The sequence below is a fragment of the Corvus cornix genome, chromosome 20 (assembly GCF_000738735.6).
Source record: "Corvus cornix cornix isolate S_Up_H32 chromosome 20, ASM73873v5, whole genome shotgun sequence".
Lineage (NCBI taxonomy): Eukaryota > Metazoa > Chordata > Aves > Passeriformes > Corvidae > Corvus > Corvus cornix.
In genome coordinates, this window is record NC_046349.1 from 7,967,204 (window position 1) to 7,983,934 (window position 16,731).

Below are 16,731 nucleotides of genomic sequence, written 5' to 3' on the forward strand. Positions count from 1 at the left end.
CTAGTTCACAAATGATATATCTTCTCAGAGTATTACTAAAACACAGCATTAATAACATGTCTCTTTCTTTATGCACTAGACAATCAGGCTGCAATGAAGGAAACACAAAAATATGCTGAAAAATCAGCTGTCCACACCTAATGGTTCACATCAGCTGTCTCCAACAGACCACCAGAAGAAAAACATTCATTTCCAGGTGCAAGTATAACAAAATCAATAGCTGCTCATTACTTACAGCTCTAAAATTAAACTGCAAGAAGTAAAGATCATGCAATCTACAACACCCCAATTGTTTCCACAGACGCAGGAGCAACATTCAAGCTGTTCAACATCAATCAAGTTTGGATTCAAAACCTTTCCCATAATGACTCAAATAGTTTGTATTTTGTTTGTAAGTACCATTGTGCAAACAAGCAAAACAAATTTGAGGACAAGCGCTACAGGCTGAATATTTTCTTCTATGACTTCAGCAGTTAACATTAAGGATGGGTCAATATCAGACAAAAGTTTCCAAATTTTATAGAAAGTGGGATTAAGCAGGATTTAAACCTGGATATAAACACATCACCAGCAAACAACGAGGCGGTGATGTGTATTTTCTTCTCGCTAAAGACTTCCCTTAAAGTGTCAGTAAACAAAAAAAAAAAAAAAATCCAAGAGAAGAACACCAACTTACGGGAGAGTGAGTGCGTGCCTTTGGGGAGGTACTCGAAGAGCAGCGAGCTGTCCTCGCCCAGCATGTCGGCTTTCAGCGACAGCAAACTGTTCTTACTCATCAGAGCCGCGCGCAGGTTGGCCACGGTGGCGGCCTGGAGCGCATCCTCCTTGTCCGGAGTCAGGGGCTGCTGGATGTAGCTGGATTCCCCGCCCAGCAGCGCTTCCTCCACGTTGGCGTAGGGGTCCGGCCGCTCCACCCTGCTGTCAGAGCTGCTGGGCTCCGTCCCGGCCACATCAGCACCTGCAGGAGGGAAGATGCTGTCAGAGACACAGGAAAACTCCCGGCCCTGGGACCAGGACCATGCACCTGCCTCACTGTGCATCTGGGAAACAGAACCAGGAATGCAGCAACAATTATTTTGGCTTTGCTTTTCACGTGGCAGTGCTGTTTCTCATCCCCCTTTTCCTGCCTCACAGCTGGGGGTTCTGTTTTTCCAGCCTGTTCCCTCCTGCCCCACCAACTGGGCTTCAGTTCAGTACCACACGCTATGAAGGCAGGGCTGAGGGAGGGGATGTATATTTTACCCACAACCTGGATAAAACTATTTATTTATCTTAAACAAAGAATTCAGGATGGTTTGCTAGTACCGAAATTACATTCAAAGGTTAAAGTTCTGTTTTCTCCCTAATTTGACACTCCGGTAGTCCAAATTTTCACTCTTTCATTTCTTCCCCATGATGCAGGTTTTGAGAAATCCAGTAATAAGCAGCCTCTAAAAGCTGAGTATAAATCCCTTGGGGTCACCTACTCTAAAAAATACACAGTAACCAGTGGTTCCCAGCATATAGCACAGGGTGGGTTTTATACAGAAGTGATACAGTTAAAAAAAAAAAAAAAATACCAATCAGCCACTTTACAACATGTAACTACAAAGAAACTGTATAAATATAAAACATATTAGTATAAATGTATCAATTACTGAACCCAAACAAAACCAAAAAAGCTATGATACCGTAAATTCCTTCCTGTGAAAACACAGTTTATTTTTGTATTTTTTGGGGAGGTCTAATTGAAGAGCCTCTTTTGTTTGAACTTCGACTCTCTTACCAGCTTAAATAATTTATGTATTTTTATGTAAAGGAAAATGACTCTCAGACTCCTCTCTATTCTTCACATGAAACTACAAAAATTACACACAAAAAGGGCTGTTGGCCCATTTTTAAAGTGCATTAAACAAATTGCAATTACCTACTCCACGATCTGCAGCAGCAAACACAGCTGACACACTCAAAGCCCAGCTGAGCACCTGGCAAATGGAGCTGAAGCTTCCCAACAAACTTATGACTTTGTGGCATTTCTCCTCTCAATGTAGAGGGAAAAAACCCATATCCAAAGAGAAGGCTCAGATAATGAGCTATCAGATGGAAAAAGAAGCTGTTTTGCAGATCCTGAATATTTTATTGCCTCCTAGTTTAAAAGAGATTTAAATCTACTTAATGCAAGAGGGTACTATTAGAGCTCAAACCAGTGGTAGGACACGTATAAAATTAATACCTGCTGCTTTCACACATTCACCTTGCGCTCTTCAGGGCAAGGAATTCAGGTGTTGTCCACACATAGCAGTGCAATAAACTCACTCCTGAACAGAAGCTCAGGAGAGGGGAGGAGGCAGAGTGGGGACACTCCAGCACTCGGCTTCTGCAACTTCAAACCAGGGCAAGGCATTAACCTGCAGAGCCTTATTAAGAAATGCTAATGAGGACACTGGGACTGTGCCCACCTCCTGTAACCTGGAAAACAGCTGAAGGAAGATCATTATTTTTAACTCCATTTTACAGGTGGTGGCTGCCAGAGAAAGATGCGGGGACTCACTCAAGGTGTCCAGCTTGCGGAGCCAGGAGCAGCCGGTGAATTTCTCAGTCCCAGCTCAGAGCATATCAGATTCCAGAATATGTTCAGATTGGTTTTCCTAAGCTGCACTGTTCTGCCAGTACATCCTACTGCTAGGCTGTCCCTTTAAAAAACAAACAGCCTCAAAGGAAACAATAAGGAAAAAGCAATCACAGGCAGAGTGTTCCCACACCCCGGAGATGTAGGGAAAGCCCAAGGCCGGGGGCTACAAACACAGGAGGAAGTTCATAAATGTGAACTAACAGAGATGTTCTCTGTTTAAAACAAACCATTTTCCCTCCTCCATCTGTGTTTTGCTTGTATTATTTCATATTATCAGTTTTATTAAATCTTAGCCAAGCAGAAGAATTCAAATACTTTGAATTTTTACGTATTTCGTCATCCCTCTGTCAGCAGCTCACAGGATATCCACTTTTCTAGATGATAATGAAGATTTTTTTAAAACCAGCCAGCATGCCTACATTAAAAAAAAATTAGAAGACAGTAAAAAACCAGCAGCTGTTACAAAAGGTGGTGAAGGAAGCAAATTAAACTTTAGCCCATTAAACTGGTAAGGTGACGGAGAGCTTCATCACATCAAAGCCACAATAACAGCCCTGTTCCACTGCCTACACGGGGAATCATAGCACGTAACTCAGGCCAGAAAGGGCGTCTGCCCACAAAAATGTGTTCCCAAATAACCAGGCAGGCAGGGAATCACCTTGTGCTTTCTGCCCTCCTTTCTCAGAGCCTGTTACAGCTGCTGATTGACAGTTGCCAGAATCGGCTGCTGCCCGCTGCACATAAACACTAATTGCTAAAACACACGCAGATTAATTGTAACCACAACAAGACATTAAATGTTCCTCAAAAGCCAAGATTAGAGACAGACAGCGAAATAGATGCTTCAGAGCTCCCAGTATTTATAGCTGATGTAATCTAATCAAACACACATTATGGCAAAATAAATATCCACTTAGTCACATAAGTACTAAAATACTCTCAGCACACCAAAACCCAAAAAATGCACCAAGTTCCTCTCCACGGTGCCTCCAAAACCACTTCTCTTTTCTCTAGAATGCAGCTCCTTTTAACAAGATTTAGCCAAAGAATTATATGAATCGAAAGCATCCGTCACTTCCCAGTAATCCAAACTGTTTACTACAGCGCTTCAGCCCCACGTAAACCAGGCTTTAGTCAATGAGCTTCTATTCTGCAATTATTCACTGCCACGGGGCCCAGAGCTCCATCCCAGCCCTCCAGAGCTCGTTTTTCACCCTGCTGGGACAGCCCCTGGGACTGCAGGGCTCCACACGCAGGAAATCCCGAGCTAAACACGGGATTAATGCTGCTTGGAAAACTGAGCTCATTAGTCTCTTTAGCAAATCATTATTTTGCAGTTATTCTATTACACCAGCCTACTTTCCAAAACACAGAAGCTTTAGAAAAGCTTTCTTAAGTTTGTTGACTTGGATGAATATTTTATTGTTAGCTTTTACTGTCAAATAAAACACAGGGCCTATTTTTTGACAATTTTGGCAACAGTACTTCCATGCAATTCTGGAAACAATAGTAAAGTTCTTCCCTACACATGAAAGCATCACATAACAGGGGTACAAGGACTGTATCACAGAGGTCACCCGTCCCAGCTGAGCTCAAAACACACTTCATTCCCAGCCACACAAACCAGCCAGGCTTTAACAGATCCAAGAAGAGGAATAAACCTCACACCAGGACAACAGAAGCAGCACAATATTCCCAACACACCCAGAGTGGCTACTGTGTGAGCTCTGGAAGTCCTATAAACCAAGCTCCTGTCACAAACCCAGGAATGGGAAAATCAAGTTCCACTTGTCAAAGAAAATCAAGCACTACAGACATCTGGCAGCCCCTTGGAAAGGGCTATGGCACAAATCAAAGTAATGCAATGTACTAGAAGTATCCAAATGTTAATGTGATAATTTATTTTCAAAGATCTAGGAAGAAGCTGACAGTAAAAAGCATTAAACCTAGTCCAATGACTGAGCAAAACACACATGCCATCCCAGAAACAGCTAGGAAAAGCTCCATTTTAAAGACTCCATTTACTACCTTAATTAATTACTTTAATAAGCAAACCAATTCTTTTTCTTATATTTCTTCTCCCTGTTTCTATCATTTTTTCTCATTACATCTTAAACTCAGCTGTTACCAAAGTACTTCCTCAGCGTCTGCTTCTCTCACACCACTTATTTCTTGTTTGTACTGTGTTTTAACCTTCTCAGTAAACCCCCAGTGGGGTTTCCCAGACTCCCAATGCTATTATTCTCTTTCATTTTTTTTTTTAATTATTTTTCCCCCTTTTCATCTTTTATTCCTGCTCTCTTACGTAGACAGTTGAACATCTAGAAATCAGTAGCTGGAGAACTAAACCCATGAGAAGAGAGAAAGGCGTGAATAAAAGCCATACAAGGTGGCATCGGCTGCTGGAAAACTCAAAGAAACAAGCTTTTTCCCCAAGAACTAAAGGCAATGTTTTGCCAGGTCGCTCTTTCTCAATATTGCCCTTTTCATTACAGTCTTGAGATAAGAGGGGATCCAAGAAATCTTTCATCCTCTCTTCAAAGCCCTGTTTAGTGTGGCAGGAGCACAAAGCAGGGATGTTTCTCCCTCGGTGTTCCGAGTCTCTGGGATGCCGGGGTTGTGTGACGGAGGTGACCTCCAGCAGTGAGGGGGGAGCCAGCCACAGGCACTGGAGTCCTTCAAAGGATGGCAACAGTACCTCACTTACCATTTACAGAGCTTTAAAACAGTTCCTGTGTGTTTCTCCATCAACCTGGCAAATTTCAGCAATCTCTGAGGAGCACTCCCAACCCCTCCTCAGCCCCCCTGGAATGCAGGGGTGTTTCATGAGCCATTCCTCCAGCACACCTTTCTGAACTGGAGGTCTCACTGATCAGCACCTGGAGTAAACTCTCTGCAAGTCCCACAACCTCCAAAGACGATGGCAATTCAAGTCACCTCCTGCCACAAAAAGCTCCTGACCCTTTCCTGTAGCTCACTCACTGCAGGACCCATTTTGGCAGAATTACTGTGGAAAGGTGAACAGAAGGAAAGACACTTTTGAGTACAGGAGTCTTGCTGTCAGCAAGGCAAGAACCAGGGAAAGTACAGTCTGGAAAGAGGAGCAGCTGGAATTACACCTGAAGTGGTGTCACCAGACAGGGGAGTGAGAAATCATCCTGACCTAGGGCAGCGTTACTGCTCTGTCACCTGGAGTCATCTCTAAGAATTGCAGAATAAATTACCTTGAAAGTAACTTCAGAGCTACTTTTAGATTTAGATTCCATGGCTTGTACAGCCCAGTTGTGAATACCAGCAGGGAAGACAGAGCAAAACTTCCCCAGGTGCTTCCTCCACCTTTTGACCACTTTGTGAGGAATCTCCTCCTTTCACCCCATGAGAATCTCCCTTCCTGTAATTCCTGTTCATTACCTCTCATCCTTTCTCAAGGCACATCTGACAAGGGTCTGGCCCTGGATAATCCACCCCCCCCCCTTCTCTTCTTCAAGGTTTTAAACCAAGCTGTCTCAGCCTCTCCTCACACACATCATCTTGATGGCCTCAGCTGCGCTTGCTCAAGCTTGTCAAAGTCTTTCTTGGCCTGGAGATCCCCAAACTGGATCCTGTACTCCAAATGCTCTTCCTAAGGCAGGCAGGCAGCCAGCCTTCCCTGGCTGCCAGGGCACACAGGCTCCTCTTCAGCTCCTTACTCACCAGAAGACATTTTCTGCAAAGCTGCTTTCACTCTCCTTGGCTGCCAACCCAAACTGCTGCACAGGGTTATCCTGTCCCACATGCAGGACTTCACACTTGTCTTGGTGGAATTCCTGCTGTGCCTGGCACCGCTGCCTTCCAGCCAGTCATCCCTCCCAGCCTGGTGCCATCCAACAACTCACTTGAGGGTTCACAACATCCCACCACACGACTTGTTAATGAACAAAGTCAACAGCATCGGGCCTGGAAGCAGCCTGTGATGGATGCAGGCATCACACTTTCTGGGGCAGATGTTTTGGATCTCCTGCACACAGCTGGATAATTTTCAGTGTGATGGAAAATTTAGGGGTTTTTTTGTTGTTTACAACATGACAAGCAGAAAGGGAAGAGGTCTCAGCATCAGCAACTTCTCCCACCCCAAATTCCTGCACCCTCCCCCTGCTACTCCCTCAGTGGTACCAAGACCACACATATAGTTGTGATTGAACTTGAGACAGGAAACTAATATGTTAAAAATAAACTGATTTATTTTAAAAAGTTATTTTTAAATACAGATCAGTTCCTCTCTCTGGTTCTCTACATGGTTGCACGGAGATTTTCACCGGAACAACTGCAGGAGAGCGTGGGGGTGCAATTAAATACCAAAGGAAAGTGGGAGCCACTTAAACTCAGCTTTTGTTTCAGGTACACTGCCAAATTGTGACCCAAAAAAACTTAGGTGAAATCAAAGATTTAATTTTCTAAGGTTCTTCTACCTATTTGGGTCAAGTATCTGCTTGACAGTAGATTTTATCTAGAATTCCAGGGATGATGTTTCTTGTGTAGGTTTAGGAAGGTTTGGCTTGATCTCCTTCTGTGGAGACAGAAAGACAATTAATTTTTAAACTCTCAGGGAAAAAAAAGAAAAAATAGTTTTCATTTCATAGTGTGCTTTTTGATTGGGAATTAAAAAAAAAAAAAAAAGAGCATACAGGCTGGCAGAAAAATGACAATGTTTTACCAGCTGCTAAAAATATCCTTGAAGTTTGTATTTCAGTTCCCTCCTCCTTTCTAACAGAAATCTTCCAAAAGTGTTTCACAACTCACTGTTTGTTAAGCAAACCCCAGCGTTCTCACCCACTGCAATATTTACATGGGGAAGTGATGCCATGAGTTATATTGGGTTTGATTTGCACTGTTTTACAACCATAACAGCAGACATGTGGATACAATAAATGTGCACAGCATTCAGAATCAGCTCCAATTTCCTAGAGCAGGAAACAATCAAGCAAACATAGATATTTAACCACAACACATATGATCATTAAAAACTGCCTTTATGTTAAAGGCAGTAAGATATATTAAGTGAATCCTTATGGAATCAAAAACTTGGTCTCCTTGAGGCTGTGCTTTCCCACCCCTCTTCTTTCAGATTTGAGTCCCACTACAGCTTTTCCACCATGACTCAAAGCAGGGTGACCTGGCACTGTCAGGATTTGAGTTCTGAAAAACACAATCCTGCAGGAAAGTGCCGATTCCCAATGCTGCTTCTGTTTCTGGAGGGCTCAGGAGGAGCCCATGCCAACTGAGGCTTCAATATAATTTCCTAGCCTACAGCCATAGGATGTTCATTATCTGTGCTTCACCAACAGAAACATTCTCCTCACCAGCTCTAGAACACTATTGCTAAAATAAACCAGGCTTGTTCTACGCAAATATGACCTGGTTTTACGTTGCTATTCCTGCAGCGTATTCCAAAAGCTCAAGCGTATCCCCATCTTTGTCATCCTCCTCAAAACAGTAATCAGTGTACAAGTAACTGGAAAATTCCCTCCACTCTTCCAGGCACCTGGAAAAAAAATAATCAATTTTCATCTCTTTCCCATAATATTTGTTTTTCTACCATTGAATCAAGCTCTGCAGACACTTTTCTGTGGTCAGCAAAAGGAGCTCCTGGCCCAAACCCTGCTGCTTGTTGCTGCTCCCCCACCTCCTGTTAGTGACCTCAACTCAACCGTTCCTTGCGCTACAGAGCAAATCTGGCCAACTGCTGATCTTCCTAAAAAAGGATAAACAGAACCAATCCAAAAAAGAGAAGAATGGTTAAACTGGGTGAGTTAATTGTTTCTGAAACTCTTCTAAAATGGGATAATGAAGTATCTTTGCAGGAGCAAGAATGACTGGGCAGTGCAGAAATACCTGAAGCACTCTTGTTTCTCCAAAATATGCAGAGAATTGTGCAGTAAAGTGATAGTCACTTTAAAATCACTTTAAAAGTACTATATCACTTTAAAAGTACTATAATATTAACCTCTTTTTCCAAGTCTCCTAATTCAGGCAGTAAAAGGAGTGACACTATTCCCTGCTGCTCCTTGGGACAGAGGCAGACACAAACATGAAGGGACAGAAATAAAACGTTTTCCTTTGGAAACAAGTGCCTTCAAAAAAAAAAAAGAACGATAGAATGAAAAATAAATCAAAAACCAGTACAAAGAAGGTTGGGTTTGATTCCCAGGCACTGCATCTGAAGAATTAATTCCTAACTATGTTTTAATGCAACAGCAGCACTGCAAGTAGGGAAATTAAAGTCCTGGACAGGGCTGATTGCAAAGTAGGACTAGAATTTATGTTAAAATACTAAAACCTTCTTGATTTCTCACTTGTAATTTCAAAGTAAAGAATCAAAAGGGGTAAAAAGTTTTGGAAAAGTTGAGATCTCTGTAAAGAAAAGCACAAGGAACAAATAAAATAGTGAGAAGGGCACTCAGGAGAGGGGAAATGCCTCTGATCTCTGGAGTTAAAGCAGATTAACAGAATCAGAACTGCTACCACGGGGAGGAGGAAGAGGAGAAGGAGGAGGAGGAGGAGGGCTTGGGAGCCTGGGGAAAATGGAATGCAGGGTGGGGAAAGGAAACAGACACTGAGCTTTGAGCTAAAGCTGGTTTAGGGTGGAACCATTTTAAAGCCAGGGTGTAGCCAGGGAGTAAGTGTGTCTGGGTTTAAAGCAACGATTTTAGTTTCCAAACTTGAAAATAACCTGACCTAACCCTTCAATAACAAACTCCAAAGTTACTCCTGCAAAGATTGTATCCTGATAACCCCATTAGCCTGTACCTGTGGTGATACAGAGAACCTGAATTATTCACTGAGCACCCTCTGCAAAATTCTCCATATGGACAGAGAGATCAGTGGTGTTCGGCGTGGGTTTTTTTCCCTTTAGTTTTGCATTTCGAGGCAACTCTCAGCCACCTCCATGCTGTGCACTGGTGCTTTCAGGCACACCAAGAGTTCCAGAGAGGGTCCAGAAACCTGGGCAGCTCCTAAGCCTGAGGAATGCAGGCTAAGCCGATTTCAGGCTAAGAAAGAATTCAGGGGGTGGCATAAGAGCACAGAGCTGTAACTCCTCCACGTCTGGCTGCATCACTGGCCACCAGGGCTTATGGCGTCAAAATATCTCCCCAGCAAAACCCCCTCAATTGTAGCAAAGACGGTTTTAATACCTTGCACCATAACTGCATCGTCATGGCTGTAAAAGAAGGTGGGAAAATGCAGTAATGTACTTAATTTTCCAAGTGGCAGGCAATCTGTAGTTTACTATTACCTACCCTCAAAAAATACTCCAACACCTTTCCAATAAGCTGTTTTGATCCAAAATATCTATCCTGCTTAAAAAGTGATCTTTCCAAAGTGAGGTATAAAAGAGGTTTAAGTAACAAACTAACAGCAGTAAAGTATTAAAATTTGAGCCTGTGTTGGTTTTTAGGACATCAGACATTCATCTGACAACTGAAATTTTAGCCAGCCCAGTTTTCAGTCATGGCTGTAACAAACCATTAAACACCTGAAGTTTTCCCACTGCAACCAGGACTCAGACCACAGCAGGTGGACTGGAGACTCCCTTTCTTCAAGCAAAGTCCATTTAAAGGAAGAGTAACTTCCTGTATTCTGTCCCAGTGATTTTTCTGGCTGGATTATTTCAACACTACATGCTTCCAAAACTTCTCTCAGCACCTCCTTCAATACCTTCATTTTTGTCTTGTAGAACAGAGCAAAAATCTTTAGGAGTTCCTTAAACACCTGAATTCTGAGTACCAACACCTCACTCATATTTCCCTCCTTTTCTCATTTTGCAAAATCTGGATTCCTCTAGTTGGACTAATATGCTTGCCAAATACCACAATGGAAACAGGAGAATTTTCAGGGGAATTACTTATTTAATAATGACTTGAAAACATGAATCAAGTGAAAATTTGAAGATATGCATTGACAATGGGACAGAGTTATAGGAAGCCCAGTAGCTTGCTGAGAAAAAACCAACTTTTTTTCAAGAAAAAAATTGTCCTGTAATAAGGCAATCCACAAATTCACCTGCCTGCACTCAGGTCCAGAGACCTCACCTGCAGAAAATTAGTTGAGCTCATCTGGAAAGAGCTCTTTCTTGCCTGTCTCTGAAGCCTTTTGCAATGTAAGCTCACTATGTGATCCAACTGTTCAGCATCTGTGCTCCCCAACAGCTCCTGTAATCATAATTTGCTCTCTGGAAACCAAGACAGAAAAAGGGATGGGAAAAGGCTGATGACACCAGCTGTCTTCAGGCTTCCCAGGGAGCCAGCAGCTCCCTGCAGCAGCCACTGCAATCACATGTGTGTCACTGGAAAACGAGCTACTTGAATGTCTCCTCACCGGGAGGGAGGAAACTTGTGCATAATTAAAGATTTTGATGGGGAAAATGTTAAAGGAACTGTGAACTCTGCAAAGTCAGAAGGATACAGTGAAGTCCTGCCTGTCCTTCCCATGGAGGTCACCACTCTGGGCTTACTCAAGTTCTGAAGCTCTTCTTAACAGAACACAGAAATTCCACTACATGTATTAAAGGAAAGGAAAGAGTTCCCCAACTGCAGCACCTTTAAAAAGGGCTGTTCTGTTTTTAAAATAATTAGCTTCATTTCACAGTCAATTGGCACACAGAAATTCACTTGCAGCTTTTGGGTGCAAACACTCAGAAGATGTGTGGGAGTATTTCCTTGGAAATAAATTCCTGAATCATAACCACCATGCTTGAACTAACACATTAATAAAGCCGTCAATAAATCCTTCAAAAGACACCCTTCAAGTGGGAGAGTTTTCCATTATGTGAAGAGGCAAAGCCAGCAACACTTTGCTGGCTTAACAGTGAAGATATCCATCCTCTTTGGCAAGAGCCTTTCAAACACCACCTGATCCTGTAGTCCATGCACTCAGGATGTGTAATCCTGTAAAAATTTTATCCAGCAAGGTTAAAGGAACAGGAACCTAAGGCAAATAAAGATGTTCAAGGCACACGACTGCTTCTGAATTTCATAAGCATCTTTGACACAAAAACTAACAAACAGCAATATGTTTCTTTAGAAAACCTATGAAATTCAAGAAAAAGGGATAAAATAAAAGGCAGACCTGTTCTTTTGGCAAGTCCATGGAGGAAATTCTTCTTGGCTCAGTTATGAAGAAAGTTATTATTTATAAAAGCCCATCCTTCAGTTTACTTTGGAGAACTGCTGCTTCAAGTTAATGTGGCTTGGTGAGGAAAACATATATATGAATGTTTCCTACAAGGAATGACAGACTGACATCCTGAACAACCCAAACAGGATGAGAAAGAGAAAACCTAATGTGTTTGATGCTAAACAGACAGTCCAAATTAATAAATAGGAACTAGCATGAAAAGATGGTGCTCATCAAGCTTTGTGCTTGACTGACACCACCCTGGGAAACTGAGAGCTGAATCACAGTCTCAATCCAGCACCTCAGTTTTTCATTTGTATTCTTTTGCAAATCCTATTTGATTATTCCTTCTTGGATGAAAACGACAATCTTCATGGCAGACATTAACAATCTCTTGCTATTTCCATTATGTTAGATTACCATTAATAAGATTACTCCAGACATTCCTTTTTATTTTAATCTCCAATGTTGTCAAATTCAAAGACTCTCAACAGCACCCCACCAGCATATGGGAAATCAACTGTTCACAAAGAATTTTCTTACCCTTTCAATTTAAATAAAACCTGTGCCTTTTTTTGAGATGTCATTGATTTGTATTTAAATAGTCTACTTAAATATTTGGAACACTTTAATACACCTGCCTTTACTGGTAAGAATGTTTTTCCCACTGAAAGCAGCACCACTGCTGAGTTTGAACGAGCTGAGTTGTTCCAAAAGCAAAGTTTCAGTGATTGCAATGTGCTTCTTTGTAATATAACAGGAATTAAGTAACCCTATATAATAGAGGAGTAGGAAGCATATTTTTCATCTGTGAATATCCTGCCCCAAATAATCACTGAATTCAAAGGGTGACACAATAGTTACTTACAAGATTCCCCTTCCAAAATGCTGCTGAAATGCAGTGCTGCTTGCAACCACGACCAAAAGAGTATCTTGCACAATTTCAGGAGGAAGACTGAACTTTGAAGAAGTATTCTCCTAAATCAGCTTTTGCATTTCCAGAGGGCACGTGTTAGCCCAGCAGTATAGAGGCATTTGTAAACAGCACCCCAGTGATCCCAACAAGAGCTTTCAGCCTTAGCAAGCAGCATCTTAGAATAACTGATTAGATCAGAAAAGTGAACGAGCCCCAAAGAACAAAGAGTTCTAGGTAACTTTCTTTCCTCTCAGTTACTTCTGAAAGAATATTCAACACCCATTTCCTCCGTAAGTGAGCAGCTTTCCATCTTAGCTGTGAACATTGCTGACAGGGACACTTCTAAATAAATGAGGTAAAAGAGAGCCCTAGACTATGAAGCCTGTTTTAAGAAATGAAACCTGACATGACTAAATCAAAGACAACTTCAAGCTGAAATTTAAACACAACCCAAATACTTGTTACAAGTGTCTGCACTGTGTCATTATCCAATTGCACACAAGAAAAATCAATTATTGTTCACACTTACGAGTCAAGTCTGCAACACCCCGACAGCACTGCTGAGTTCTAACAGGAGAGGGAAAAACCTGGGGTATCAAAACCCAACCTAGGCACAACCCTGTAGCTCAGGAGGTGGAGAAGTTTGCAGGAAAATCTCTCCCATCTGCTGGATATGGGAAAGACCCATGCAAGACCAGAAGATCTTGCTGCTTGCAGGGCCCCACAGACAGGGATGTTTTTGGGGTAACAGGGTTGCTTTTACTTCACAGTGAAAGAGCAGCAGCCTCACCTGAGTGCCCATCTGATTTCCCCCAAACCACAGGTTTACCACACGAGAGGCTGCCTACGGACAAGGTGTCCATGGTTAACTAAAACTGAACATGTATGGATCTCAAATCCTTTGAAATCATACCAAAAAAATCCCCAAGGACACCAACTTGACCTAAGACACACGCAGGGCTTGCAGAGACAATCCTGGCTGTTAAGCCCACAGGCACTCGCCCCACAATTTCAGACCCCACAATGCAGAGGAACCTCCCTTGCCAGCAGGGCAGAAAGGAGAATTTCACCTGCATTCACCTCTCCAGATGGCAAATATGGGGAATCCAGGAGCAGCTCAGTCTCCACACACCCCCCCTTTTTCCTCACGGACACGCTGCTCTCTGCCAGCACAGGCAGCCTCTGAGCCTGTTCAGTTTGGACAGCAAGAAGTGTTGCCATTAATTTTTTCTTTTTCTTTTACCAGCACTACTGGAATATTGAAACTCTTCCCCCCGGCCACCACCACTCAGCTGCTCTTTTCCCACCACTGGAACCACGTCCTTTATTGGAAACTGCATTTCAGACAAGATTGGGAACAAATAATTTGATGTGCCTGCTGACGTGCTGTCTCAGCACTGTGCTGAGTCAACCCCTCAAGCCACCTTCCTCTCATCTGCAAACAGGCACTGCAATTTAATTCCTTAACAATTAGGAATTAAATAATCTAAGTTTCATTCAGCTTCCAGTAATACAATCTCTTCTATTCTGCACTATTTTCAGTAAAGACACTCAATCTATACCCAGCTTTCCAAAAGGCTCAGAGCTGCAGCTCTGTTTCTGCAGCCACTCCAACATGTCTGGCTCACTCCAGATACCTGTCCAGACCCACACCCCTCAGACAGTACAAGTGATCAAGCTGTTTTTATGGGATGCCACGGAAAATGAAAAATAGTTGCATGAGAACAGAGACCAGGAAATCCATGCTGAGTCTTCACTCAAAACAAGGATAAAATACATGCATCGTAAAAATGAGATTCTTCATAAATCACTGTTATCTTAAATTATCTCGCATTTTTCTTCTAACTGACGTTGTTTAGATTGTATCATCAGCTAATTAGAATAATTACATGCAAGCTTGCTGCAGCAGATAACCATAAAGCATAATAAATCTCAAGACATTTGCAGAGTTACTATTCAATGAAAACCACATTTAAGCTCCAGTATGTGAGCAACTTCAGCCTCCTTTTTCAGCCCATAAAGACTTTTAAGACTTTCAGTACTCTTTGTATTGTTTTTTTCATCCAAATTTGGCAACATAAAAGTCTATAATCTCACACACCCTTCTCCTGGATGACTTGGATTCTGGTATGCAATGAAACACAGGCTAACTCACAGCACAGACTAAGTTCTTGAAGTCAGCCTGAGACAGTTTACTAACACACTTCCTTAAAGTCCTTAGAAAAAAAATCCAAAACTCCTAGTTCAGAAGCATTCCTGAATCTATTTATTGCCACTGATTAATGAATCAAATGGGACAGTTATCTTGAGACAAAAAAATAACTACTGAAGATTCATGGGAAGTCAAGAAAACAATTTTCTCGCTGGCTACACACTTTAAACGCAGCCACTTGTCTCAGACCACAAGTGGTCACACATCAAAATACACTTGAAGCCATAGTAGTGCCTCAGAAAAACATGTTGTACTCGAGAGTTACTAAACACTTATCCTGCCATATGCAACAACAAGCTGTGGTGGTTTTCTTACCCAAGAGAAAGTGACACCTGAATATCAGGAAATTCTGAAGATGGTATCGGTAAGACTAAATTACACCTGTGTGTGTGGTGTAATTACATCATCAATATACGGCGCAAGGAAAATTCTTCAACCTTGACATCAATGCACACACCTGCTCAAATAAATTCCTTTAACCTTTTCTCTCATTAATTCCAACAATTAGAGTGGTGGTTTTGGGGTGATTTAGGCTGTTCAAGGCCAAAACAAAACTACCACTTTCACAGGAGAACCAGCCTCCATCGAGGCTCCTGACTGAACCACACAGTGCTTGGTGCTTCTGAATTGCTGGCAACACAAGTTTCTACATTTTTCTGTTTCTGGCAAGCTCCTATTTCAGAGGCTGATAAGATCATCCCATAAATAGATCTAATTAACGTTTTCAGTTTCATCCCCAAAAACTGGAAGAATGACTTACTTGGGTCTCGACTGCTGTATGGCCATCCTGAGGCAGGTAAAAGGGACAGCACAGGAGAATTTGCCCTGCTGTCATCCTCCACTTGCTGCGTAATATGTCTCACAGTTTCTTTGTTTTTCCTGTTCTTCCTGCGGCCGGTGGGCTGCCAGCCATCCCCCACTCCTTGCTCTGAGAACCCACTCTGTATTGCACTATCCTTGGCAGGATGCAGCTCACCCCCTCCGTAATGGGACGGTGAGACCTGCTCCTCTTTGATACGCAAAGACCCATAGCCCATGTCACTAGTCCAGAGAGACTGGGATGAAATGTCTTCGTGGCTGTCTGGTTTTGGTTCTTGATCCTCTTTCCCATAACTACTCCCTCCCTCGTGGCAGCTGGCAATGGCTGAGTCCCCGGAGGAGTTTGCTGGGCTCGTTCTCCGAGCTAACCAGGGGGATATACTCCTGCCAGCCACGACTGCCGAAATCAGAGCGTCCGTGCTGCTGCTGGAAGGGGCTCCCAGCTCATAATCGACCAGGTCCTCCGAGGCATCAGACTTGATGCTTATGTCCAGAGCTGCTTTGATGAAGTTGTGACAGGCCTGCACGATGTCTGTCATCTGCAGGTAGCTGGCAGCCGACATCACCTCGATGACGTTCCTGCTGGTCAGCGCCAGGTGTGCGGAATACATGAAGTCAATGATTGCCTTAAAGCCCTGGGCAGTGACAATGTCCAGGTGGGTGACTGTGGCCTGGTCAGAGGTTTTCTGCACCTGGCAGTAGAGGGTTTTGAAGTAGCGGCTACTCCCCAGGAGAACGTTTTTGTGAGCCTTGAAGATCTTGCCCTCCACGATGATGCAGACGTCGCAGAGGATCCCGTGCTGCCTCTGCTCGTTCAGCTCCCGCAGCAGGTGACGGTAGTGGGAAGCAATCTCCATATCTTCCTTTCGGTTATTCATTTGGAGATCTTTATGTTTCCTCTTCCACAAGTCCTGCGGGGGGAAGGAAATGACAGGATTACAAAATCCAGGACAAGACTGAGACAAACCCCAGGTTGTACCAAAAGAAGCAACAGGTTCATCTGGGAAGAGTGCCACAAAT

General features: G+C 42.9%; 1 protein-coding gene across 7 annotated transcripts in view; it reads right to left on the minus strand.

Annotated features, from left to right (window-relative positions):
* Positions 1–16,731, minus strand: part of ZBTB46 (zinc finger and BTB domain containing 46) — a 53,356-nt gene that overhangs the window by 21,119 nt on the left and 15,506 nt on the right. For all 7 annotated transcript variants that reach the window (XM_039563281.1, XM_039563278.1, XM_039563280.1 and 4 more), the window contains 2 exons: positions 15,653–16,622; positions 677–958 (listed from right to left, as the gene is read on the minus strand). In XM_039563281.1, the coding sequence (XP_039419215.1) occupies positions 677–958; positions 15,653–16,622 (1,252 nt within the window). The remainder of the gene's footprint in view (positions 1–676; positions 959–15,652; positions 16,623–16,731) is intronic.